This window comes from Maylandia zebra, linkage group LG3, assembly GCF_041146795.1.
Source record: "Maylandia zebra isolate NMK-2024a linkage group LG3, Mzebra_GT3a, whole genome shotgun sequence".
Lineage (NCBI taxonomy): Eukaryota > Metazoa > Chordata > Actinopteri > Cichliformes > Cichlidae > Maylandia > Maylandia zebra.
Window position 1 is genome coordinate 44255573 of NC_135169.1, and position 26784 is coordinate 44282356.

The 26784-nt window shown below is 37.1% G+C and overlaps 4 protein-coding genes across 4 annotated transcripts; all 4 read right to left on the bottom strand.

The window, feature by feature from the left end:
* Nucleotides 1-720: 720 nt before the first annotated feature.
* On the bottom strand, nucleotides 721-2151 carry LOC143416744 (uncharacterized). The gene is made up of 4 exons (XM_076882246.1): nucleotides 2073-2151; nucleotides 1670-1815; nucleotides 1190-1243; nucleotides 721-1026 (listed from the first exon to the last, which is right to left on the bottom strand). The coding sequence occupies exons 2-4, from the start codon at nucleotides 1796-1798 to the stop codon at nucleotides 721-723; spliced, it is 489 nt and encodes a 162-aa protein (XP_076738361.1). The 5' UTR covers nucleotides 1799-1815; nucleotides 2073-2151.
* A 1238-nt stretch (nucleotides 2152-3389) lies between these two features.
* On the bottom strand, nucleotides 3390-6696 carry LOC143416547 (uncharacterized). The gene is made up of 4 exons (XM_076881908.1): nucleotides 6628-6696; nucleotides 6275-6423; nucleotides 6020-6073; nucleotides 3390-5856 (listed from the first exon to the last, which is right to left on the bottom strand). The coding sequence occupies exons 2-4, from the start codon at nucleotides 6398-6400 to the stop codon at nucleotides 5644-5646; spliced, it is 393 nt and encodes a 130-aa protein (XP_076738023.1). The 5' UTR covers nucleotides 6401-6423; nucleotides 6628-6696; the 3' UTR covers nucleotides 3390-5643.
* Nucleotides 6697-20092: 13396 nt separating this feature from the next.
* LOC143417107 (uncharacterized) lies at nucleotides 20093-22399 on the bottom strand. The gene is made up of 6 exons (XM_076882736.1): nucleotides 22323-22399; nucleotides 22051-22187; nucleotides 21845-21892; nucleotides 21351-21428; nucleotides 21181-21234; nucleotides 20093-21091 (listed from the first exon to the last, which is right to left on the bottom strand). Exons 2-6 carry the CDS (start codon nucleotides 22183-22185, stop codon nucleotides 20894-20896), a joined length of 513 nt encoding a protein of 170 aa, XP_076738851.1. The 5' UTR covers nucleotides 22186-22187; nucleotides 22323-22399; the 3' UTR covers nucleotides 20093-20893.
* A 686-nt stretch (nucleotides 22400-23085) lies between these two features.
* Nucleotides 23086-24360, bottom strand: LOC143417108 (uncharacterized). Its single transcript, XM_076882737.1, has 4 exons — nucleotides 24280-24360; nucleotides 24023-24132; nucleotides 23761-23814; nucleotides 23086-23621 (listed from the first exon to the last, which is right to left on the bottom strand). Exons 2-4 carry the CDS (start codon nucleotides 24116-24118, stop codon nucleotides 23337-23339), a joined length of 435 nt encoding a protein of 144 aa, XP_076738852.1. The 5' UTR covers nucleotides 24119-24132; nucleotides 24280-24360; the 3' UTR covers nucleotides 23086-23336.
* Between the last annotated feature and the right edge of the window lie 2424 nt (nucleotides 24361-26784).

Here is a 26784-nt window from a genome sequence, read left to right on the forward strand (position 1 = left end):
GAAAACAAGACATGTCAGAAAAAGATGGGAGTACCACAGATGTACTCCCATAATATCCTCTGAACAGTTGTAGCTAATAGCAAAATCCTAGGTTACTTTATGTCAAACTGTAATGAAGGATGACAGAAAAAGTTAAACCATAGTTTTACAAAGTACTATATGACAGGGGAACTAAATAGATTCTATTAGAGAAAAGGAGAGAAAAAGAAAAAAGACTGACATTTAAGTTACAAATCAGCTTCCTGTTCCTCAAATTCAAATTCAAATTTTATTTGTCACGTACACAGTCATACACAGTACGATATGTAGTGAAATGCTTGGACAACTGCTCGTGACCTAAAGAAAACAAAAAAGGAAAAGGCTATGAATAAGATAGGAAATAAATATGAAAAATTAAAAAGGGTAAATTTAACTAGGAAGGAATAAAATATAAATTAAGGTTAAAAATGAAATAACTGTACAACACAAATTAGAATGAAGGGTAAATTTAACTGGGAAGAATAAGATAAAATATATAAATTAAAGTTGAAAATAAAATAACTGTACAACAAAATACACAATACACAATATAGAACTATATAAGAATGTATGAAGAAATCTAAATATAAATAAATATATACACAATAACAGCAGCTGTACAAGTATTAACTGGAAATGAAGAATATAGTGACCAGTGTTGTCCAGAAAGTCCAGTGTGTGTGTAAGAACCATATGTGTGGGTCAGTACTGTGTGGTGGTGTGATTGAGAGACCGTATCGCAAGAAATTCAATAAGTTTCTTAGTTTTTCCCAGTTTCTTCTCACTTTCCTCAATTTTTTCGCCGATCTCCTCGTGCTTCCCGTTAACATAAGCTTCTGTTTGCTTCACATAATTCTTAACGTTCTCCATAAATTTATCTAGTGGAGGAAAATCAGCATCACGTGATGCTTGCATGGTTTTCTTCATCAGTGCGATCATCGGGTCCATAAAGCTCATGTATTCAGTCATCAGCTCTGTAGTGGAGGCCACCTCTTCCTCATGCTCAGCCTAATAGGATAACATTTAATCACTTTATTAACATTACACAAATTCAGTTTACTACTGCCACATTATAATTTTTTTAATATGTAAACAAATCACTTTTACAGCTCTCTAATACACCACTACTCTTAGACAATGTTTGGCAAGTATGTGAGAAACATGTACTGACCTTCAGTTTTTCTATTTGTTGTCGTGTTTTCTGATAGGTTTCTCTGAGTTGTTCCTGAAAATCCAAAGTGACCATTGAGATGGTTATTGTTCAATAGATGTATGGCTGAAGTTATAAAATAGTGCATAATGTAACAAATACTAATGATATTAGTGTTATTATGAAACACTGTTTTCTGTTACATTGCTGCTTTGGTGCACAAATGGCCTACACCATTTCTGTCTGAAATATAACAGTTTTGTGTTGTTGTTTTGCTTATTTTTGTACTGTTTCTTTCGTTATAATCAGATAGAAATGTCAAAAAGTCTGAATAACATATAAAGAAATGAAAAAAACCCAACACATTTCATAAGAAAACGTATTTGTGGTCACTCGCAAAGTCTGTTGACTTGCAAATTACTTTAATAAAGTCACTGAATATTAAGCAAAAACTAGTGGTCCTTAAGTGTAAAATTGCTGACTGAGCAATGTTGAATGTACCAGTTGGTCCTTGTCTATCAGGGCACTTGAAAGGCAAACCAGACACAGCAGGGTGAACATGAGAAACAGGCCTTTGGTGGTGCGGGAAACAGTCACTCCACTGCTTGAGGCTAAAGCTGCTGCTGCCATCGCTGTTCTGTTTAAATCTGTTTTTAAAAAGAAAATGTACAAGTGTTAGGAAAAAGAGGTGAATAATACGTTTCCAGACTGGAGAGTTTTAAATTCTAGCTTCATTATTATTTTAAATCAAAAGATTTAAAACATCAAGATGTGTAAAGAACACACAAATTACAAAGAAATGCTGAAACTACTGAACTGCAACACATTTTGTAAAATTTTCAAATCATTTTCTAAAAGTCTTAAAATAAACTATGAGATGATCAGTTTTAATTTTCAGACTTACCTGTAACGTGAAAAGAATCTGGTGAATGAATAAATGACCAGAGCTCCTTTGTCCTTTTAAATATACACTGCTGTTTCCACCTCCCATTTCCTCCATGTGTGTGGGTGTGTTAAGGTGTGTTCCAGTGTTGTTCGTATTATGTCAACTGAGGTGATAAAACTATTATTTTTGCTTGCGTTTTTACGTCAGGCTTTCACTTTTGTTTCACAGATATTTGTCTGTTTTACTTCACAGGAATTCTATGTGAAAATGCAAAACGCGAATGCTTAAAAAACACCCTAGCCCATTTACTGCTGCCACATCATCTGAAGAATCAACTTATTGTTGAAGCTGAGAAATTTATTTGACACATGATGGTGGTGAAATTGCTTTCAAAAAGTTTTTTGTTTTGTAAATGTAAGGAGTAGAACATACAGAGATTTATTTTGAAATGAGGGGAGTAAAAGTAAAAAGTTGCTAAAAAAATAACTACTCAATTACAGACAAAATATTTGTACTTTGTTACTTCTTACCTCTGCCTGTCAGTAATGAGTTATTTTAAACATACACATCACATAAGTTTTAATATAATACATATAAATAGAACTACACATACATACAAATAAATAAATAAAAAATCAGCAGCTTTTTTTGGTTTTTGTTGTAAATCACAGTATTTGTTGACTCGAATATTAGTGCAAAATCACTCAAGAAGGAATGTAATACATTTTTAAAAAATGAAGAGGTGGCATCACAATATGCTTTAATAGATTACACTGGCACTCCAATACTGGCTCTCCTGTGTGTGTGCTTGGGTAATTTGTTTCTAGGTGTGTTGCACTATGTTTTCTCGTATCTATGTACAAGACTTCTTCCATATTTGCCTTTGAAGCTCAGGGTTTCACATTTGATTAACAAATAACTTTAAAAACCAATAACTAGGTGTGTGTGTAGGTGTGTGTGTGTCACAGTCAGTTTCCTAGTATTTGTGTGTAATGTTTGGGAAATAATTATTGTTCATCATTGTTTAATTCATATATCTACTAAATCATTGGGAAGTAATTATATAGAGTGCCTCACTCACAGAAAAGGCAATCACTGGAGTAAAGTTATGTGAGTGTTTTGAAGTATATCTTATAATCAAACTCCCATTGAAAAATATTATAACACTTGAAATAAGTTACACACATGTTGGTGTACCTCATATAATTCATCCCACGTTTAGGTTTGTTATGAGCATGTGTAATTAAAGCAGCATGTTTGTAAATACTTTGTAAGAAGCAGTGAAATGTCTGTCTGAATCCTTGAATTCAAAGTCAAGCGAGAGGACAACAAAGCCCTCAGAAAAATTTTAATAGAATAACAAAGGCAAGGCAGTTTTATTTGTATAGCACACTTTCAGCACAAGGCAATTCAAGGTGCTTTACATGATTAAAATAAAACACATAAAACACCATAAAAGTAAAATACAAGAAAACATTTACAAAAAAGCATTTACAATAAAACAATAATCAAGACAATAATTTATATGAAAAAATTAAAACAAACAGGTAGAGAGCCATAATAGGATCAGTAACTCATAAGCAAGTCTAAATAATGAGTTTTAATTTTAGACTTAAAAGAGTTCAGTGTTTCTGCAGCTTTGCATTCTCCCGACAAAATCCCAGAGTTGTGATAGAAGGAACATAGATGCAAGCAGGGAACGAGGATGGTGGCAGTGAAGGACATAGTGCCACCTAGGGGTGAACAAGCTGCCAAGATCAAACACACCATGGGCAAAGTCATGGATGCAAGGATTAAATAATGTTAGACCAGGGGCCCGTTCTTCGTACCTCGCTAAGTAAGCTGGATTAGATTGTTGACGATTTCGTGTGATCTTGGATCGTTCAGTTCCCCGAAGCTCATCCGGGACTTGCTGTCATAGCAACAGAGCCGTAAGCGTAAACCTGCTCGGGAGCAGGTTTACTTTATGTAAACAGGATTAGATCGCGGCCACGCAGGTATGTCTGCTTCATTTATATGAAAGCAACAGCGATATTCCACCACTGTTTCACCATAAATAAATATTATCAATGTAACTAAAGATAATGCAGCACTTGATCCTTTTATTGATTTCACACAGATACATACAGGTCATATCCTAAAAAAGGGAAATGAACTATTAACATTCTATTACATGTATTTGATTATTTCAGATGTAATTCATATTTTAGAGTAGTAATAGTAAATTACTTTGTGCAATCAAGATGGGAGACCACGGCTATAAAAGCGAAGGTGGATTTGGGAAGCCTGTCGCAGCCATGTCCTGTCCGTATACGCGAGCCACCCATTGCGGAAGGTGCAAGATTGATAAGGAGAGTCCTCAGAATTCAGCGTATATTGCGGGACAGACAGGATCCTTTAGCTCAGCGTGACAGTGTGCTCATTGAGAGATATCGATTTTCCCGTGAGGGTATTATTCACTTAACCAACTTGTTGACGAGGGGGTGCAGGACCACCACCTGTCTTCTTCTGCTCTGCCCTTTTCTTGGTTGCTGTTATGAACAAACAAACAGATTATTCCAGGGTCTCTTTCCAAGAGACGAAAAGCAATATAAGTGATAAATATTACCATTCTGTAGAATATTCTTATATTTCACTTTTACTTGTTCCCATGTTCTAGTGGGTCCTGTTGTGGCTCCAATGTGAAAGGGGATATAATATAACATAATATAATATAATATAATGTAATATAATATTGGATAATATAGTGTGATATGAAATTACTTACGAGTTTAATTTGTCAGCAACTTTCTGCCAGCCCTCTCTCCTTGCTTTTGCAGCCTTTGCAGTGTTCCCTTGCGTTCTGATTAAACTCTGAAACTCCTAAAATCCCTCACTCAAGAGTTCTTGCTCTGCTGCCGAAAAATACCGAACGCGCTCCTTCGACATTTTCGCCGACCAATCAAAGGGTTGCCGATCAATGTTTCTACTATCGATGCGTAGCCCCTTTTACGACACCCAGTGATCTCACATTACTTCATCCAACTGTACTAATCGTCAACAGCAGGTGTGTTCGGAGAACCGGATTAGCGAGCTCACGGTTAGCGCGATGATTTGGTCTTGGATGTAGTAAGCGACGTACGAAGAACGGGCCCCAGGGGTAGGCAACTCCAGGCCTCCTGGAGGTTTTAGATGTGTCCATGATCCATCACAGCTGATTTGAAGGGCTAAATGTATAGTTTCACGCATCGGTTAAAACACTCGACTCCAGCTACATGACGCGCAGCTGGAAACACTTCCCGCCAGACGAGCTGCCCGAGATTCACAGAATTGACAGAAAATGTTACATTTTTGTGATTTATATCGTTATCGGGACAATAGAATTCTCATGTCGGGATATGAGATTTTGGTCATATCGCACAGCCCTATTTATCATTAACATATAAAATCCTCCTGAAAATGATAGCTAATAGTAAACTCCTAGTTTATGTAAAATTGTAAAGAAGGGGGACACTTTTAAAAAAGTTCAACCAAACTTAAACAAGTACTGTATGATAAGGGAACTAAACAGATGCAACATCAGAGAAAAAGGAAATCACTGAGACGGATGTTACAGTTCAGTTTGCTGTTCCTCAAGGAATTCAATAAATTTCTTCTGTTCTTGTAGATCTTTTTCACTTTCTTCTATTTTTCTTCCCAACTGCTCTTCCTCTCTATCAATGTAAGCCTCGGTTTCCTTCAGCTTCTCTGTAATGAAGTCCATTTGTTGTTTGAACACAGTCACTTTTTGTTTGGAGTCAGTCACATGTTGTTTCAACACAATCTGATAGGAGAACATTTAATTAATTTCATAACATTCCACAAACTCAGTTTACTCTTGCCACATTATATTTTGACATATATGTACTTGAGTCACTTATTACAGCTCCTAATGCACCAGTATAATTAGACAATGTTTGTTAAGTATGTGAGAAACATGTACTGACCTTCAGTTTTTCTAGCTGCTGGTGTGATTTCTGATAGCTGTCTTTGAATTTTTCCTGAAAAACCAAAGTAAACATTGACATGGTTACAGTTTGGGAGATTCGTATGGCTGAAGTTAATATAATGCATAATGCAACAAATGCACAAAAAAAAATTAAGTTATTAAAAAAAAAAATCATCACAAACTTTATTTGCGGTCACGCACAGAGTCTATCAACTTGGAAATTACAGTGAAGAGATCGTAAAAGACAGTTTACCAGTTGGTCCTTGTCTATCAAGGCACTTGAAAGACAAATCAGAGACAACAGGGTGAAGATGAGGAACAGGCCTTTGGTGCTGCTGGAAACAGTCAGTCCCCTGCTTGAGGCTAGAACTGCTGCCATCACTGTTTGGAGTAAATCTGCCTCTAAGATGAAATTGTACAGTGTAAAGCACAGTAAGTTAAATAGTAAGGTTACAAACTGAAGATTTTTATATTCAAATGTCATTATAATGTTAAATTTAAAAATGTACAACATGAACTGCAATACAACACATTTTAACAGTTTTGAATAAATTTGTTCAATTTCTTAGAATCATCTTTGATATGAGTTTTAATTTCTGAACTTACCTGTGATGTAAAAAGAAGTTGGTGAATGAACACATGAAGAGATGGGACATCGCAGTGCGCTTTTATACATTCTCCTGTTTCCACCTCCCATTTTGCTCAACTCTGCCACGTATGCGTCTGCATGTATGAACGTGGGTTTTAAGGTGTGTTTCCTTGTTGTTCCCGATATGTAGGCTGAGGTGTTTAGCTCACCTTCATACCTCGGGCTTTCATTTTTGTTTCACAGATATTTGCGTGTTTCACTTTACAGGAATATTACATCAGTAGTGTCACTTGAGACACGTGAAAATGCCTCAGTCACAACTTGGATTTTTTTTTAAATAGATAAGTATGCAGTATTTTTTAGGTCTTCTGAGTGTGTGGCATTCCAACTCATTCAACCAGTTACTGACAGGTGCAGATTCCTGGCATCCCTGCTTGATTGCACAACTGGTTTTTCCTCATTCACTCTTTCACTTTGGATATGCCCTCGCCCCAAGTGACTCACTTGGTTTTAGTAATAAAAATGACTGGAGTATTGCCTTGTTGAACAGCCGGTCTGTCAAGTTTTGATCACAAGCCAAGGCTTTATGCAGCTCTCATAGTGATACAAATACTGGCTAGATTAGATCAGATACTGTGTGTATAAAGTGATACAATATGTACATTACCATCTCCGTCTAAAACCAAAAAGGCATGCTTATCAGAAGTAAGTGTCAGGACAAATATTAATAAAATATGTATGTCTGAAAAAGGGTGTAAATTTCAGTAGTTGTGATGAAAAAGAATAAAGAAATAAATTTTAAACTAAAATAAAATGAAAGTATAATTATCACTGACTATAAAAATAGACGATATAAATTTAACTATATATACAACACGTTCTCACTCCTAACTCGTCAAATGTGTGACGCATGGTCAGGGTCCCTCTGCTTCACTTATCGACGCGTCGGGTACCCCCCTCATATCAAGAATTGACGTGCAGGGTCTTCTTATTGAATACTATAGAGCTCCCTAAACGTTGTTTTTTGATTACAAGAGATTGCCGCGGAAGAGCCTGTTGTCCGTATATTTATATATTTCCGAAATCACATTGTAGTGATATATACTGAACATGATAAATTATATAATGTAAACAACTACATGAGAAACAGCAGATACAGTAGATAAATTAAATACAGGCTATTTTTTTGTATCGTTTATTGCATTGATGGAGGGATGATGTATACTGGGTAATGGTACAGCTAGCGATTGGGTGACTTTCACTTGCTTTGGATGTTATCAGTCCATACAATGGGCATTATTAGCAGAAATCAGTCCCGTAGACATGGGCCAGCATATAGATGGAAGGCATCTGCCATCTATAATTCAGTTTTGAGATCCCTTCCCAGACGCCTTAACGCCCACTCAGGAAATCAAATGATAGGGTGGGGCTAGGTTTCACAATGAGCTCACCCGAAACCTTGGCTGATTGTGACCTACACCCGTTTTCAAACCTTGGCTCATGTGATTAGGTAGAGGATCTTCAGGGGGTCCTTTGTCCAGCTGATCCATCAACCCCCAGGCAGGTAAACCTTATTCATGACATAACAAGGTAACAATTTAAAAAATTAAACAGCAACAGTCTAAATGCAAAGTGCATTCTAAACTCCACCTCAATAAATTATATGAATGTGCAAAGAGTCATTCAGGACTGTAAAAAGTGAACTACAGAACCCAGAGTCTTCATCATTAAATCTCTGGTTGCTTCATTTTTCTATTTTATATCATATACTTCAAAGGTTTTAGTAAAGTTGCATTGTGAGGCAAAGTGTTTTGTGTGTGTGTGTGTGTGTGCGCACGCGTGTCATGAACGACTATAAAAGGCCTTTTCTTAAAGAACAAAGCGCCGTTTGATTTCGATTTATGGCAGACCGCCGCTACTTCTAAATGGAATGCAGGCTTCCTACGGCAGACAGCTAATAACAGGAATCGGACGCACAGTTCACCCTAGTCCACAGCAACTGTAGTATCAGGTAAATGTTAAGAGGTAGGAACGTTTGTGCTGGGTGTTGTGAGGGTGGGATGAAAAATAATAAAGGACACTCATTGGAGTAATGGCGCGTCTCGTGTGTCTGTGAGTTACACCTCCAGTCAAATAACATCCATAACCTCAAATAACGGAAAAGCAACCACCATAGCAACCGCGTATCATGACCTTAAAAACATATTCTTTCTTCATAGCTATCAAAAACGTGAAATGATTGGCAAAGAGTGAAAGTGTTACAGCTGCAGTGAGCCATGGCGGTATCTTTGGAAGCCGTTTATATAATATATGATGTAACCATGGAGACAGAGTCAGTCTGTAGTGCAGGGGTAGGCAACCTTTCTGATGGCGAGTGCCATTTAAAATTTCCTCAGAGGTCAGTGTGCCATATGATTGCATTAGCAATAAATTTAATAACGCTCTATATTAACAGTTACACACGACATAGAACCACTTTCTAGAATTATATGTGTTCGAAGATGTTGGCAGCTATCAGTGAATAGTTATCAGCTATTTTGAAACAAAAAACAGACACTTTTTATCCATAACAAGAACTCCATAACAGCAAAATGACTGTACAACAGAAAATGCTATTTATGGTCTCCTCACAACAATGATAAGAAAAATAAACTAAGCCAATATGGCATGTCGGTTAATACAGAGACACACATGTTAATATGATCTCTGGTCTCCCACTCAGTGACACAGTTCTCCGAGTGTCCAGCATTCACACAGCTACCTGAGGACACTCGTGACAGAAAATCTGCTCACACAGATATGTAGAGCCAAATACTGTCAATAAGGCCTCTGCAATGTTCTGAAGACAGTTAAACTTGTCAGGTAGTGATGTCCAGCAGGTGAAAATGCAGCTCCATGAACACACACATCTATGGATTCCAGCTGCTTCAATGTTGCATTAACTGGCATTAACTCAGCCAGTTAATGCGAGACAAGTCTAGCTGCTCATTAAAGATTTCTTGTTTGATCAGAAAATAAAATATTGGTCCAGGAAAATAAATGAACTTCCAGACCAAAGCCAAATTTTTCTTTCATGTACAAAAGTAAATGGAAACAATGCTGCCATCTGGTGGACAAAACGTAATAAGCACTATTTCTTAAACAGAATGAACCTGCAGCTCAACTAAATACATGTTTCAAAATACACATACCTGTAATAACATGGGACATGAATAACCGTGGGTTTTCAACAACAGGATTCCGCCCAAACTCAAGAGATGCACAGAATTCACCTGCTTGCTGCTACTACTGCACATTCACCTAATGTATATACTTGTCAGGGTCCTGGGTCTCCTGACCCAGCGTTTTAGTTCATTGTGATTTTTGTATTATTGTACTTGGTGTGAGTTTCTAGTTTCGATCCCTTGCCCTTCATGTTTCTCTGTGTCCCCTCTGTTCTGTGTAAGTCTGTGTCTGCATGTTTGAGTTCCCCTCTGTGTCTCTCGGTTCTTAGAGTCCTCTGCCTTATGGTTTATGTCTCTGTTTTTCTTAGTTGCTGTCTCCACTGTGTCAAGTTCGCGTCTCTGTGTGATCCTTCCTGTTTTACTTTGTAGGTCCGTGTCTTATGTGAATGTGTCCTGCTTTGCTTGTCTCGTCAGTTCTAATTTCCCCCAGCTGTGCCCTCCTTCTGTGTCTCATTCTCCTCGTTACTTCCCAGTGTATTTAGTCCCTGTGTTTCTCTGAGTCAGTATTGCGTCGTACCCTCAACAAGCTGTGTGTTTTGCCTCCGTGTTACCAGTGTTTTGTTTCCAGTTCAGTATTTCTGCTTCAGTGTTTTAGTCCACCAGCGTTTTTGTTTGTCTTTTGGTGAGTTTAGTTAGTAAGAGGTTTTCCAGCAATAAAGCTGCGCTTTAAGTTGAACTTCTGTGTCTGAGTCCTGCATTTTGGATCCACCACTCCTGCTTGCCCGCCTGCCACACAGCCAACCATGACAATACTATATATATAATGTTCTTACTCTACACACACCCCCCCATTTTTGCACATGTCGAGGAGCGTGTCAGGTTACATTTCACTGTGTGTTATACATGTATAACTATGCATGTGACAAATAAAGAACCTTGAACCTTGAAGAGAAGTTTCAAATTATTAGACATGACAGTCTCCTCTAGCTGGTAGCCGCTAGCTCAGCGTGTCCATTTTTTCTACCGTCTAACACAGGGGTCAGTAACCTTTAACACCCAAAGAGCCACTTGGACCTGGTTTCCACCCAAAAGAAAACACTTGGAGCCACAAATACTTTTTGACATTTAAATTGAAGATGACACTGTATATATTGTTTTTTTTTTACCTTTATGCTTTGTGTGAACAACGTAAGTAAGTATAGTTTATTTATTAAGCGCTTTTCACAGACAGGCAGTCACAAAGCACTGTACACAAGTATTAAAATAAACAATACAATCAATAGACATTATACACAATGTAAAAGATCAAATGTAAATAATGTAAAGAATATAAAATATAAAGGCTTGTTTGAACAGAAAAGTTTTTAACTGGTTTTTAAAAGAATCCACAGAGCAACTAAAGTGTGTTGCTTATGAAATCCATGAAGTGCTACAGAGAAAATGACATTTTATTTATGTAATTAATGCATTTTTAACTCTTAAAGAAATATAACAAAAGGAAAGACACCCAGCTGAACTAAAATGATCCATGTAGCAAACAAAAACTGTTGTGAGCCGCCACCCTTATATGGCCTTTGGGCTTTTGGAGCCTTGACCTGACTTTTAAAAAGTAATTTGAAAAAAAGCACTATGCTGCTGAAAAATGCTGCCTAAATATGTATCTTAACTGGTTAATGTGTGTGGCGGGCAGTGCCGCTGCATGGGAGTCGGACGCACCTGAGCAGCACCAGCAATCACGCCTCGCCGCCTTAAAGTCTGTGCTCCCTCTGCTGTTGTGTTGTCGGGCTGTGAGCTGAAAAGCTACAGCTGGCTATATGCGTACAGCAATCGTGTGTGAAAAGTGGTCAATAAAGACATGCTGAAAAGCAGCGGGTCTGCCGTGGTATGTTTACAATGGAACTTCTGCTCCTCAACCTCTGCGCACAGCGTCTGCAAATCGGGGCTGTACGAAGTCATCTTTACGCAGGACTGTAAGCTGTCATCTGTGAGGCGTAAACAGTGTTTGTTTTTAACACAGTTCACGGTGGAGAATAGCTGCTGACATAATGTGGATCCGAAGATCCATAATTGGCTTATCTGGGGTTGAAAGTCTCGAAAAATGCACGGCGTTTCGGCAGGTATACCAGCTTCCGCGAGTGTGATGCTTATTTTGAGATGAAAAATAATAAAATATAATTTTATTTTTTATATTTAATAACAAAATCTTCCAATTTAGAACTACAAGTTAAAAAAAGAACTAAACACAAATAAAATACACTTCAGCTTAATACTTCTAATTTATTTTCCCAAACCACCCAGAGCAGCAGCATAAGGACAAAAAAGCCGCATGCGGCTCCGGAGCCGCAGGTTGCCGACCCCTGGTCTAACCCATTAATTTCAAAACAAGATCATAAAACCCGAAATCTAATCAGATGCTATTGTATGGGTAATTCATGCTGTTAATGCACTGTTATGTTAACCTCAATCAAGACCTTCAAATATGTTTTTAACTCATATTCAGTAGGGCAGACTAAGGAAGAACTTCTCACAGCTAAAGCTTCGCTGCTACTAACGGGATAAGTTTTGGGAAAACCAGTTTACCAGTAGCAGACTTCCGCTGTGGATTTTCAAAATAAAAGTTCCAGAATCAAATCTTTCAAAATAAACCCATGGTTGCGATCCCAAGTTTAACAGGAATTTAAACATAACAAAACCATGTTAATTCTTTTCCATCGTTACATATATATTTACTTTCTGTTGACCGTCACCTCAGGTTCACCATTACAGTTTCAGCCTACAAATGTACACTGTATAAATATGAGCATATTCACAAAATAAAGTTGTTTACAAACATTCATGTCTCAGAAATATGCACAGCTGTTCATGTTTGTCATTATAGTTTTATTTGTAAGAAAATTATGAATATTGTGTATCTAATCAGCCCTATGAGAGCTGGAATAAATATATATCCTGACAATTACAGTTGCGCAAACTTCAGTGAAATCTTCAAACAGTAGAGACAGGTAGAAATAGGGTCAGATTATTCTTTGCCTAGTCCAAAACAGATACCTCCTGTGGTCAGTCCATCATATTAAAAAAGAAACAATAGCAAGCTCCATGTGATTTTGCATCCACTTCCAAATCGTAGTCAAGCAGCCCAGTCTCATAAATAGGTAACAGAAATGTCTCTAATGTAGACGTTTACAGTGTAGCGTAAGCATTAAAAGATCAAAAAGGAAACACTAACATTTATGTCAAACTAGTTTTAATAAAAAACGAACAGGCGCTTTATAGATTTAAAAAGAAAAAAACAACACTTTTTAAAACAGTATCTTTGGTCTAAGTGGTCATCAAAGTACAAAACAGAACTGAACAATGTTCAATAACAAACCATAGCAGTTTTTAAGTCTTTATTAAAAACCTATTTTTATTCCCTGGCTTTTAACTCTGTGGGTAACTGACTTTTTTTTTTATTTTTATTTTTTTTATTGCTATGTCTGGTTTTATTACTATGTGCATATTAGTATTGTACAGCACTTTGGTTTACCAGGTGTGTTTTTAAAGTGCTATACAAATAAATGATAATGATGATGATGACAGCATGCACTAATATCCACTTAAGCCCCATGCCCCCGGTACCGGGGCAAAAAGGAGGAGATCACGTTTAATTGGTTGTAACTAGGGATGGGGTGCTTTGTTTCGGTGCTTTTTTCCCCCCTGAGATGTCATACACTTTGGATTCCAGCCAAACATTTTACCTTTGCAAGCGTAGTAGGCGGGCCCAGGCTCTTTTAGAGCAGAGCTACAGATTAAAGTTTGTGTTCTTCATTCTTTAAGCACCGGTTCGAGCACCGTTTAAGCACCGGCACCGTTTCAAAAGTACCGGTTTGGTACTGGTATCGGATAAAACCTAAACGATACCCACCCCTAGTTATAACAGGGGGTCCGAAATACAAGTCCCGACATGTGTGGTAGCCACAGAAACCCATGAATCTCAGCTAAAATGTCATATAAACCATTTCTACAACCACCAAACACAATGAAAACAAGCCATGATTAAACAAGCAGTTACGGAAATGCGCAGAAGTCCGCTACACAAACAACAACAAGAAATTCTTCAGACTTCATGTAACCTGCTAAAGATAGGCTGGTTATCTTCCAGAGCTATTACTGACTCCAGAAATTGGCTTACCGTCCCGATTTCCTCCGTTATTTTCGCTGGTAGCCGGTAGCCACGTGATTATCAGCAGTTACAACGCCTACCTAGCCGTGTTTTTCCGTCAACAACCTACATTTTAGACCCACCTATAGACACATGACTGGACAGACGTCTCATGCAGTAAATTTGGGCCCACGTGGGTTTTGGCCTTGCAACGTCTGATTGGTTGAAGTGACATGAACGTGGCATTGTTACTGTGATCCTATTGGCTCAAACGATTAAAAAGAGGTGTCAATCATGCAAATTGACCAAAAGAAACCAAAGTTACAGCCCCTCAGAGTTTAAAGGGCCAGAGGCCAATTAAACGCTCCATGCGCACCAGAAAAGGGCTATTACAATGTAAATGTGTGGTTAATTCTTCAAAAACATATTTTTAAAAAAAGCATTTTTAGGCTTGTTAATAAAATTAATTAATTTCTGCTCTTTAATACCTAAAAGACTGGTGTCCAATTGTGTGCCAAAATAGGACATTTTTGTACAACGTGTGGATATTCATGTATTGACAGCAGTGTTGGTCAAGTTACTTGAAAAAAGTAATCAGTAACTAATTACTGATTACTTCCCCAAAAAAGTAATCCCGTTACTTTACTGATTACTTATTTTCAAAAGTAATTAATTACTTAGTTACTTAGTTACTTTTTAAAAACACGATTTACAACATGAATAGGTAATAAAGCGATAGATCTTTCAGCCCAATTCTACTTTTTCTGCATAATCCATCATACAAAATGTAATCAAATGGAAAAGTCTCTTTTTTTTAACTTGTTTTATCAGTTTAAATCTTTTAACTTTATGCATCAAGTAAAAATGAAATTATATGCACCATTCTCTGACTTGAAGAAATTAGTTTAACATTTAAACCTATTTTCTGCACATTCCAGCACATAAAATAAAATATTTTTTGTGTTTACACTCAGTCTTTCAAATAGATGCAAGTAAAACACAGCAGAAAATAAATAAAGTCAAAGACTAGCGGTCCTTTTGCTCTATTTTCACCTGTAAAGCAGGAGTAGGGTAGGCGGAGGTGTGTCCTGGTGCAGGTGTGCCGCAGTGGTCGAGTTTCTCTGTGAATTTCCCATCACGTCTTCGCGCACTCGGTGCTTGTTTAGGGGTTTTCTTCCCACGCACAATGGACACTAATGTTTTTGTCACTTTTTATGGAATTAAACGCAGTAACGCAGCGTTCCTACAGGAAAGTAATGGTAATCTAATTACCGTTTTTGCGATAGTAATCCCTTACTTTACTCGTTACTTTAAAAAAGTAATCAGATTACAGTAACTTAAACCCCTTTGGGGCTTAAGAGGATATTAAACATCTCACAACAATACATATTTCAAACTTTTTGATTGTTGTGGTGAACAGACATGTTGCTTTTAAAACCAGATGCAGTGTGTGACCATGATCGGCACACTGTTCACTGAGACAATGAACTCCACTTCTTTGAAGCATTCTTCTTCTTCTTCTTGACATCAAAATGGAAGCAGAAAGAGCACGGACTGTTTTGATCTACTGAAAGGAAAAAGAAGAACATCTTAGATGAAACCAGTCAGCTGAAATCATTAAGATAGAACTAATCATTCAATGCAGTGTCTTAGGTAGCTTACCCTATTACAACTGTTGATACAAGCTCAATTAATACACAGTGTCAGGGAACTCCAGAGTGGGAACTAGTGGCTTTAGGTTTGTAGTCTTTTAACTTTCAGCCATCCATCCATTCATTTAATTCAGGAGGAAGAAATGTCAGGTTGGTGCAGGCTGGTTAGATGCATTTGGTCCCATTCTGTCTAACTAGTCGACTTGGTTCACTTTATGGCTGAGCTGTATGTGCAGTTATATCATTTTATTTTGGCAGGAGTACCTGTCCCCTGTTAGGCTTAGAAAGTTTCTCCAAGGGTTTCTCCATAAGCAGAGCTTCTAGCTCTTCTAGCTTCTACCACATCTGTGGTTGTGCAGGCTGACAGGTTTTTATTAGCTCTTTTACCCCACACTGGTTGTGAGTGTGTAAATACCCCCACTAGTTCTTTTGGGCTGCAGTTAACTTGGGAGGAAAAGGTAGGTCTGCCATGACTAGATGAATAACAATTATCTGGGATACATAAATTTCATAATGCATGCATATATCTCTATCAGTTTAACCTGGCCCGAGGGCTGCCATTTTTAAAATTCAGTTATTTCTCTTAGAAATGTTGGATCTAAAAAATGAATGTGTTACAATTAAACTGACACTGGTCAGTGTAAATGGCTCATTGGGACATAGTAACATTTAAATTAAATCCCATTACCTGATATGTAGTGTCAAAGAATATCAATGGTGTAAAAGCTGTTTACAGTCAGAATTTATAAAAACTGTGATTGTAAATAAATTCAAACAAGTGCGTTTTTTTCTTTGTGTTGAATATTGATTTTTCAAAGAGGTTTTTCTCACTATAGCATCAGCTGTACAATCCATTGTAAATAGTAGTCTGTCCTCTGGTGTTGTACCTGTCAATCTCAAACATGCAGTGATTCAGCCTCTACTCAAAAAACCTGCTCTTGATCCTGATATTATTGCGAATTACAGACCTATTTCCAAACTGCCTTTTATCTCAAAGATTCTTGAAAAGGTAGTTTACAAGCAATTAATGTCCTTCCTAGAAGAACACGGTATTTTAGAAGTTTTCCAATCTGGTTTTAAAGCTTTACATAGTACTGAATCTGCCCTTTTAAGAGTTTTTAATGATGTGTTTTTGGCAAATGACTCAGGTGACTGTGTTATTATTGTGCTGTTAGATTTAACTGCTGCTTTTGATACAGTGGATCATAATATTTTAATTTCCCGTTTAGAGCAGTTGGTGGGTATGCGGAGTATCGCACTGCAGTGGCTTAGATCCTATTTGGCAGAGCGAACTTTCTCTGTGAAACTAGGGGAGTTTGTATCCTCTGCTGCTTCTCTTCAATGTGGGGTTCCACAGGGTTCAGTTTTAGGCCCGCTTCTTTTCTCTCTATATCTCCTACCCCTTGGGTCTATTTTCAGGAAACATGGGATTTCTTTCCACTGCTACGCCGATGACTCCCAGATTTATTTCCCACTTAAAAAGATAAATGGCTTCTCAGTAGACCCGCTGCTCAGATGCCTTGATGAAATAAGGGCCTGGATGGCTTTGAACTTTTTACATTTTAATGAACAGAAAACAGAAGTGATGGTTTTTGGTGGCGCTTCTTAGGCCACCATTATAGATCTTGGTTCACTGGCACAGTATGTTAAACCAGTCATCACTAATCTGGGAGTTAAAATAGAGGCAAATCTTAAACTTGAAAGCCAGGTCAGAGCTGTTGTAAGATCTAGCTTTTTTCATTTGAGGGAATTAGCCAAAATAAAGCCTATCTTATCGAAACAGCATTTTCAGACAGTAATCCATGCCTTTGTTACTTCTAGGCTGGATTATTGTAACGCACTTTATTTTGGGGTTAGTGATGCGTCCATTAGGCGCCTGCAGGTTGTGCAAAATGCTGCAGCACGTCTTTTAACTGGAACAAAAAAGTTTGAGCACATTACCCCAATTTTAATTTCACTCCACTGGCTACCTGTACATTTTAGGATTGTTTTTAAAATTCTCTTATTTGCTTTTAAATCTCTTAATGGCCTGGCCCCCCCCTACCTCTCGGAGCTACTACAACCATATACACCTGCCCGTTCCCTTAGGTCCGCCAATCAGCAGCTCCTTAAGGTACCGAAAACTAAGTATAAATTTAAAGGTGATCGTGCTTTTGCTGTAGCTGCTCCAAAGTTGTGGAATGATCTGCCCTTGCATGTTAGGCAGGCCTCTTCTCTCTCTGAATTTAAAAGTCTTCTTAAAACATATTTATTCGCTGAAGCCTTTGGCATTGATTAGAGGGGTTGACTCAATTTGTTTTAACATGTTTCAATTTATTTTATCTATTTATTTTATCATATCTCATTTTAATTTTCTTTACGTATGCTATTAGTATGTACAGCACTTTGTGAAACTCTGGTTTTATGTTAAAGTGCTTTATAAATAAAGTTGGTATGGTATGGTATGGTAATATCAAGACTGTGACTTCTTACACTGTAAGCTTTGCTTCAGCACAGCCAAAAGCTGAACTGTAGAAGTCGTCACTCCAAATGTCTTTTGATAACAAGAAAAAAATACTTTTTCAATACATGGCCTGAAGTTCTTCTCAGACTTCTGATATCAGCTTTGTCTGCGGGTTTAAAATACAATAGACCACAAAAAAGATGATTTAGTCACTTTGTCTGCATCATGCAGCTTGAATCTATCGCGTAATGATAATGAATAGCTGTCGTTATCCCTCTCCTGTGTCAGCAGGATTGTACTGTACAACATCTCATTGATATGTGAGGAATGCTAATGTAACACAGATAACAGATGTCTGGTCTTACATCATTTGAACATAAAGGGCAGGACATGTTCAGATATTTTTTATATTTTATAGCTGACAGATAAATAAATAGACATGAAAAATATGTCCATTATTACAAATGGTCTTGAGAGTCACTAAAATAAATTCAAATTCAACTAGACACTAAAAAAAGCTGTCCTTAAATGTCCTTTAAGTGGCAGAACAGATGAACAAACAGTTAATCGCTTACTTCAGATGAAATCTGCTCAGCTACTTTGAAAACAGCTTCTAACTGGTTCCTGCTTTAACAGGATGACTGCTTAGGGGTAAGGCCATCATGCAGTCCAACAACTTTTATGATTCTGCTTTGATTCACCAGGAACTATTAGGAAACCTTTCATTGCCTCCTGTAAAAGACACAGGCATAAACACACAAAAATGTATTAATATGTTCCACAGTCTTCCACTTTGATCATTTTGATTTTCTCATCCTGTGGACAACAATGTACATGGATGCAGGTTTATTGTTAACTTTTTTAAGTTTATTTACTGAACATATCCAGCTCCACTGTGATCCTGAGCTGGATAAGCACTTAAGAAAATGTGTGAATAAATTGACATACATCAGCTTACTATATTTATCCAAACAGACTGGACCAATAATGCTGAATTAGAGACTTCAACATGGACAGTGGACAGTGATGGAAACAACTGGAAGAGACATTTATGACGCCCTGCAGAACTTAAACCACTCTGCAGAGAGACGTGTGATTTACATGTCTAGAGGAGGAGTACCACCAAGCTGGGATGGTTTTGAAAATGTTATTTTTTTATTTTGATGGTTAACAATTCATTTGTTCACTTGTTGGATGCAGTTTACCATTGAATGAGATCAATGAGGAATAGGATAACTGCTAATACATTTGTCAAACTGTGTACTCCTACAGTAATTTAGGATGATTAACAGATGCTGAGAATAAAAATGCCTGCACTGAAACTGTCAAACATAAGGTGTTCATAACTGGGAACTTTTCTTGCATAAATGTCAAACAGGGCGCAAATGTCAGGTTTATATTGTTGATTGTCATTTGTGCTTAGAAATATTTAACCATATATGCTTAGAGGTGTATAATCAGCTGTTTAGTGATAGGATGTGTGATCCTTAGTAGTCTGCAAAGACTTTGTGTGCATGCCAGAGTGTTCTGGCATGCACACTCACACCCTAAGGTCATGAGAGATCTCGGATCTTCTCTTGCTGATATATGGTATAGCAAACACACGTATATCTGTTTAAGTATAAGTGCCTTTTGTTTAGATGAAATGCCGGATTTCCAGATGAGCAGGTTTAGGGAAGTCATTTAGGGGTCACATTCTGATGAGTTAGGAGTGAAAACGTGTTGTTAAATGAGAAGGTGTGTCCACAGTTTTGACTTGTAGTGTATATGTCAGACTACTCCTTCTGGACTTCAGTTTTGCGTTTAATACCATTAATCCACAGACACTATTATATATATTTCATGAATTATGTCATAATTATGAGATAATGACCACATTAAAATTACAATAATATGTTATGCAAAATTTATGGAAAAAAGACCTTTATAAACAATATAATTATATTTCTTATATTGTAATTATTTGATACTGATTGGACTTTCATGACAGAACTGTACCGTTCAAGTTTATAAAAACTAAATTTCTGTCACCAAGCAGCCACAGCCCCTTTATTCCCCCATAAATGTCACAGTTTGCACAGTTACAAATCCTTTATTGATATAAATCACCAAGCATTCTTATTACCTAACTCAATATACGTTAATATGTAATGGTATAAATTGTAGCAGTATTTCTATAATCAGAATAACTCTTCTAAATAAAGAAGTAAATTAAAACATTGACACACACACACACACACTGTACTATATGTGTTTAAATGTTTAAACTATTCTTGTTTTGATTACATTAGTTAATACGATCAAAATAATATTACTGTCAGCAGAGAATCTCAGTAGACCTGTTCATGTCTATGATTGGTTACATGCTGCCAACACCAGATCATACATGTGGAAGCACAAGCTAGATTTGGAAACCTCAGGTTTAGTTTCAGAACAGAACACTATGCAGGTCTGCATTTTTCTGATCTCTTTATGATAAGGAAGTTAAACACAGCCTAAACAACTGCAACACTGGAACTTAAATAACTGCAACTAACTGACAAATTGTGCTGCCTACACAAGGATCCTGATTTCAGTACTGCAGTCATTATTGCATCAAGACCAAAGAGCTCAACTGTGCTCTTGCTTAGGCCTCACACCAGGAGTAAATCTTTTCACTTTATAATACAGCTCCGAGACCATTATAGGACAAGATGTTATGCAACTAAGAAGTATACAATTAGAGAAAGTCACAAAAACAATTCAGATTATGTCCTTTCACAAATACATGATATATGTTACATAGGTCAACAAATGAAAAGAGAAGCAAGTTCAAATTATTGTTTTTCTTACAATTTTCTGAAGCTCATCATTTACTCCTGTCATTTATATTTTCTGAGTTCTCTATTCTTGCAGCACATCCAGCTTCTTGTCTATGTAAGCGCCGGTTTTTTTTAACATGTGAAATGTAATGTCAACTATTTCCCGGAGTGGTGGAAAATTATATGATGATATCATTGCTTCTTTAAATTTAGGCATAAGTTCCTTCATTTTTTCATTGTATTGTTTTGAGAGGGTTGTCATTTTGTACCTGGATTCTTCCTAAAGGAGAAAAATAAAACTTTTCACATATAGTATTTCTACTCATATTATGGACTTTCTGAGAATAAACTGGAGACTGACAGACCCACCTTCAGTCTCTCTTCCTGTTCTATCGCTGTTTGAAGGGTTTCCTTGAATATTTCCTGAAAGGAAAGGAACAGAACATAGTGAGTGTGTTACAGAATATAAACAGTAGCATATAAAATCAAACAATATATATATTTTTTAAATAATAACAAATTGGTCAATTTTAATTTACCAGTTTTTTGTTGCTGTCCAGTGAACTTGCGAGATCAAATATTTTTGTGATTGCAGCTCTTCTATACACGCCATCTTCCTAATGGAAAAAAAAATGGTACAATTCAATTTACTACACAATACTGAGTAGTGTAGTAAGTACAGAGAAATACCGTACTTGTATGACTTTTGCACAATCTGATATTACTGTGTTGTTGTCGTTGCAACATATATTTGTCCAGGACCAACATTGCAACTGACCAATGGCATTGTCTGAGCATTCAGTTAACAGTAGCCAAGAAGGTAATGCTAAGGGTAAAGGTAGGTAAAAATAAAAATTATCACAAGCAAAAAAACAAAACAAAGCACAAATATCCTAAAGTTGATCACTTCATAATATGTTTATTAAAACAGAATTAATAAAGAAAATACTTTAAATAATGAATTATTTTTGTTTTCTGTCAGCACACATAACAGACTTTCAAAGCCTTTTGAGAAACGTGCAAACTGACCCACCTTGTGTTTGTCAATGTCTTCGCTTACTCTTTTCAGTATTTGCTGAATCTTGAGAGAACAACAGCGGCTTACATGGGTTATACCATTATAAAAAAGGAACAATTCCAACATTTAATGAGCTCTTAATTACTGGAAGAATTTACATGTATGTACAAATAATCCTGTAATTACTGCCACATCAAGAGATTGACAAAGGAGGAATTTACCACTTGGTTCTTGGCCCAGATTGCAATGAAAATAAGGCACAGAAGAGATAAGATGAACAGAATTATAAAGACAAACAAGCACTTGATGAATCTGAAGCAAGTTCGCCCTCTTGTTCTGGTAGTTGCTTCTGCCATCACTGTTAGAATTAAAAGAACCCATTAGGTTAAGACACCATGTCAATAACATTAATAAGAAACTGACACACACACATACGGCAACAAATTTTAATGTTACACTTTGCAAACATCATATTTTATGTTACTGATCTTACCTGTTTGGGAATGGACGACGATCTGATGTTCTGTGCTGGTAAAGAATGAAAACACAATGAGGTGGCGTGTTTGAAAGGTTCCCTATACTCTGTTGTCCTTTCACTTTCTTTCATCTCACGTGCATTAGCTGCAGTTTTACTTTCATTTTGACTGAACTAACCTTTTTCTGGTCCACTTTAGACCCATTAGTTATTGGTCCCAGATTTTCAGCAGCTTGCAAACAATAAGTTTTATAACATTTTAGTTTTAGTAAATAATATATGTACATTAGTAGATAGTTTGTCTACTTAGATGATGAGTTTTTATAGTAGTAAAATTATTAATTTCTAAATCAAAAACAACAAAACAGCCTACAAAACAATAACTATTATGATCATATAAAACTTTATGTATTATTACATATTTGTTCATGAATTTTGCTCATTCTATTTTCCAGGGTGTCACTGATGAGTTACAAGTCAAATAAGATCTGTTGTTTTGTTGTGGTCTATAATGTGATTTAGTGTAGCACTAAACTCTCCCTTTAACACCAGTATAAAACATCTAGTCAGCAGTGTGGAATAACAGTACACACACACACACAGACACACACACACACACACACACATGGCCTACATCAGGGGATCAGGTGATGGGTGTTCTGCATTTTGTGGCTTAAGGAATTTACATTTTGGGCAGTGAGTAAACACTAGATAACAATCAGCCACAGCTTCTGTCTTTTCTCACGAACATCACAATTTGAAAAAACATGAAATAATAACATGTCTTTAATGTCTTTATTCACATTAAAAGGCTTTCATCATTTAAATCATTAACAATTGCCAGTGTTAATATGGTTACTTAGACACAACCTCAGTTCTGTGTCTTGTGTTTGCATTTAAACTCAATTAAAACAAAGAAAATGAAAAGAAAATATGACAAAGTTATTTCTTGACTCAAAACCTGCACAGTATAAAAGAGAAGTTTTAGAAATACAGAACATTTAATACTTGAGACAGACGCTGACTAATATCTTACAGTTCATCTTTATGCTTTTCTAGATGTGTTAATATTGCCATCACACTGCTTAGTTTATCTTCACTGTCCTTGATTTCTTCAGCTATTGTCTCAAAGTATTTAATTATGTACTTCTTGCTGGCTTCCAGGAAAGTCTTTAGGTCATCCATTAAATCCAGCACTGGTGTAAGTACCAATGTAGAAACGTTCAATGACTTCAGAAATTCGGACAAAGGATCCATGTAGCGTCCAATACCATCAAGAATAGCTGGAACGTAGGCTCTGTCTAAAATATATTCAGCCTGGAGGACAAAAAGTGATCCTACTTAATATAACAAAATATACAAAAATATGTAGTGAATTAGAAAGAGACTTTGCTATGATGATAATTTTTATGTTAGCCATTATAGATGCCTTCAACATTAATATTGGCAGACTCACCTTCTTTCTCATTGTTTCTTGTTGGAGTTTTTGAATGTTTGCTTTCAGTTCCTCCTGCAAAACCAGAGAAAACATGCAAGCATGTCAGCAAACATGCGCCTGAAACATGTGTATGGCACAAAAATATGAATGTTAAAAATAAAGATAAAAATGTATCGATTAATCAGACTGTCACAATTTGAGTGTAAGAGTACATATTTTAAGTGAAATTTATTAAAATATCTTTTTTTTACAAAAGGAAAAAAGTTAACAACCATTTTACCAGTTGATCGTTGTTTATCACTGAACTTGAAAAATGGACCAGACACAGCAGAGTCAAAATCATGAATGCGCCTTTGGCAGTTGTGACACCACTCATGGCCAAATGTGCTGCTGCCATCGATGTTTCCGAAACAGCAGAAAGCATAAATAAAGATTTAAGGAAGGAAGTTATAAAGTGCACTTTCTAAATTTAAGTTGAGATGTTGCATGAAGATCTGCCTGCAATATTTCCTCATGGAGCAATGTTCCTGTTCTTACCTGCTTTTGACAGGAGAAGTGATGAGTTATAACATGAAGGACTGAAGCACACACACAGTGTCACCTCCTACTTGACAAGGCTCAGCTGTGGGTGTGTCAAACTACCGCTTTAGTTTTAATTCCAAGAAGTCACATTCTGCTGTTTTGCATTACATGAAAATACCAACTTCATTTACAGGAACTACTGTGCCCCTTAAAGGAGTTCCACAGAAACATAAACCAAAATAGGTGTTTGGGTTCATGTTTGCCAACCAGTGACAGACAGCTAGTCATAGCTCAGCACATGATTCCTTCCCTTTCTGTTTCACCAGTGTGGCTAGAAGTTGAATTACAGTATCAACAGGGTAATGCTGGTCACTATGCAAAAACACTGTTGAGAATAGATTCCTTAATATACACCAGAGTTGAAGAGAATATAGTTTGGGTTTGCTTGTAATAATACAATATGGTGGTTAATGGGTATACAAAATAGAAATAGGCCTGGAATGGGAACAAAGAACTGGGGTGCAGGGCAGAAGGACAATCAACACCCACCCCCAGGGCAGGAAGCAAGAGTTACTGAGGGTGAGGGGCAGACAAAGGGCAAACGGACTCTAAAATGATAAATGGCCTGTATTTGTATATCACTTTACTGGTCCCTAAGGACCCAAAAGCGCTTTATACATTCAGTCATCCACACATTCACACACTGGTGATGACAAGCTACATTGTAGCCACAGCCACCCTGGGGCGCACTGACAGAGGCGAGGCTGCCGGACGCTGGCACCATTGGGCCCTCTGACCACGATCACCCCACATTGCCCTAACAGGAGATGGGGGTCAGGGTGTCAACACCCCTGGCCACTGTACCAGTGTTTTTCCATTGTGGGGTTTTTTACTGTAAGGGGAGGAGATCAAAGGTTATAACTGTAACTGTTGTGTGGAATTCTTTAGATCAGCCTTTAGCATAGGACTACATAGGATGCAGTGTGTTGATCTCCATATGCATCTGTAAGGAAAATGGGTAATAAAAGGATTGTGTAAAACATGGAAACATCTCTGCGTGATCTCTACCAAGACAAAAAAAATCAGACAGAAGGCATTGTCTCCTTCCACAATTTGGTGCCATGACCCAGATCTTGGTAATTGATCTCCATTTGAACCTTGGCTGAAGCGGAATGGACACTGAGGGTATTGCTGGCAAAAAACAAAGTAAGCAGAGCCTGTTTAATTGAATCTCCTTTGTGTGTGGATGCTTCCCCCAACTTCCTGAGATACCATCTGTTAAAAGTATGAGTGTGAGAGACATGCTAATATCCAGCGGCACCAAGACATAATACAATAAAATTATGTGAATAATACATAAATGAAATAAATTCTTCCACTCATCTAATACACATGTCACTTGAGACACTGTGGAGGATCATTGTGGTTAGCACTGTTGCCTTGCAGGGTCAACTCTACCATCTGGCCAGGCTCTTTCAATTTGCATGTTCTCCCCAGGTTTGCATGGGTGCTCCGGCTTGCTCCCACAGTCCAAAGACATACAGTGAGTGGGGTTGGGTTAACTGGTGAATCTTAATTGTCCACAGGTGTAAATGTGAGTGTGAATAGTTTTCTGTCTCCCTATCTTAGCCCTGCATTGACTGGTGACTTGTCCAGGGTGTACCCTCCCTCTTGTCATATGAAAGCTGGAATAGACTCTAGCCCCCCTGCATTCCTGAATTGGTTAAACGGAAGAGAATGGATGCATATGAGTTTATATATCCTAATAAACCTCCGCCTTACAAAGCTGATAATTTAGTGACACTTTATATACTCAAAACTAAAATTTGAAATGTATGACAGTGCGTTTTGACATCACATTTAGGAACAAAGCTTTGCAAAAGTGGTAGTAGAAGCCTCAGATATTCCTTACTTCCAGTTAAGTGATTCATCCCTTGGTATGCAGCTGAAAAACTAACACAGTCTTATGGAACTTTAAACATTAATTTAATTAAACACTCATTTGTTACTCATCAGATTTTCCCATTTTTTAATGATAAATAAGAAATGGGAGTCTGTGAACTCATACAAAACAATGGTATAATATGGATATCATTTGCAGTTTAATCTAAACACTTTCTAAGAAGTAGTTTCACATTACAGTAAACTTCAACATGTGATTTATGTGAAAGTGAAACATCAGCGATGGCGTGAGACTGGTCATGTGCATAGCTCGTGGATATCAGAAGTGAGGTACCACATATCACCAATGTGTTTGCAAGTCTACATAAAACCACTGCGTGTTGTGCCATCTCTTCAGTTTTTTGTTCATCAGCTTCTGTTTACATTACCCATAAGTTAGGAAACTAAGAGTTACCATATCATAGTTCATTTTATAGCTCATTATTTCTTTTTAAAAATCAAAACGTTTTCTGTTCAGCTTCCCCCGGAAGGTCAAACACAGATGCAAAAAAAATCAGGCCACTGTGCGATGTGTTCACTGCTACAGATACACATGTGGTAAATGCAGACGACAGATAC

Excerpts from the sequence above, each read along its gene's own strand:
- LOC143416744 (XM_076882246.1), bottom strand. The coding sequence starts at position 1,798 with ATGGCAGCAGCAGCTTTAGCCTCAAGCAGTGGAGTGACTGTTTCCCGC. Across the intron at positions 1,244-1,669 it reads TGATAGACAAGGACCAACTG|GAACAACTCAGAGAAACCTA; the intron begins GTACATTCAACA and ends TTGGATTTTCAG. Across the intron at positions 1,027-1,189 it reads AACAAATAGAAAAACTGAAG|GCTGAGCATGAGGAAGAGGT; the intron begins GTCAGTACATGT and ends TTATCCTATTAG.
- LOC143416547 (XM_076881908.1), bottom strand. The coding sequence starts at position 6,400 with ATGGCAGCAGTTCTAGCCTCAAGCAGGGGACTGACTGTTTCCAGCAGC. Across the intron at positions 6,074-6,274 it reads TGATAGACAAGGACCAACTG|GAAAAATTCAAAGACAGCTA; the intron begins GTAAACTGTCTT and ends TTGGTTTTTCAG. Across the intron at positions 5,857-6,019 it reads AGCAGCTAGAAAAACTGAAG|ATTGTGTTGAAACAACATGT; the intron begins GTCAGTACATGT and ends TTCTCCTATCAG.
- LOC143417107 (XM_076882736.1), bottom strand. The coding sequence starts at position 22,185 with ATGGCAGAAGCAACTACCAGAACAAGAGGGCGAACTTGCTTCAGATTC. Across the intron at positions 21,893-22,050 it reads TCTGGGCCAAGAACCAAGTG|ATTCAGCAAATACTGAAAAG; the intron begins GTAAATTCCTCC and ends TGTTCTCTCAAG. Across the intron at positions 21,429-21,844 it reads AAGACATTGACAAACACAAG|GAAGATGGCGTGTATAGAAG; the intron begins GTGGGTCAGTTT and ends TTTTTCCATTAG.
- LOC143417108 (XM_076882737.1), bottom strand. The coding sequence starts at position 24,118 with ATGAGTGGTGTCACAACTGCCAAAGGCGCATTCATGATTTTGACTCTG. Across the intron at positions 23,815-24,022 it reads TGATAAACAACGATCAACTG|GAGGAACTGAAAGCAAACAT; the intron begins GTAAAATGGTTG and ends CTGGTTTTGCAG. Across the intron at positions 23,622-23,760 it reads AAGAAACAATGAGAAAGAAG|GCTGAATATATTTTAGACAG; the intron begins GTGAGTCTGCCA and ends TTTGTCCTCCAG.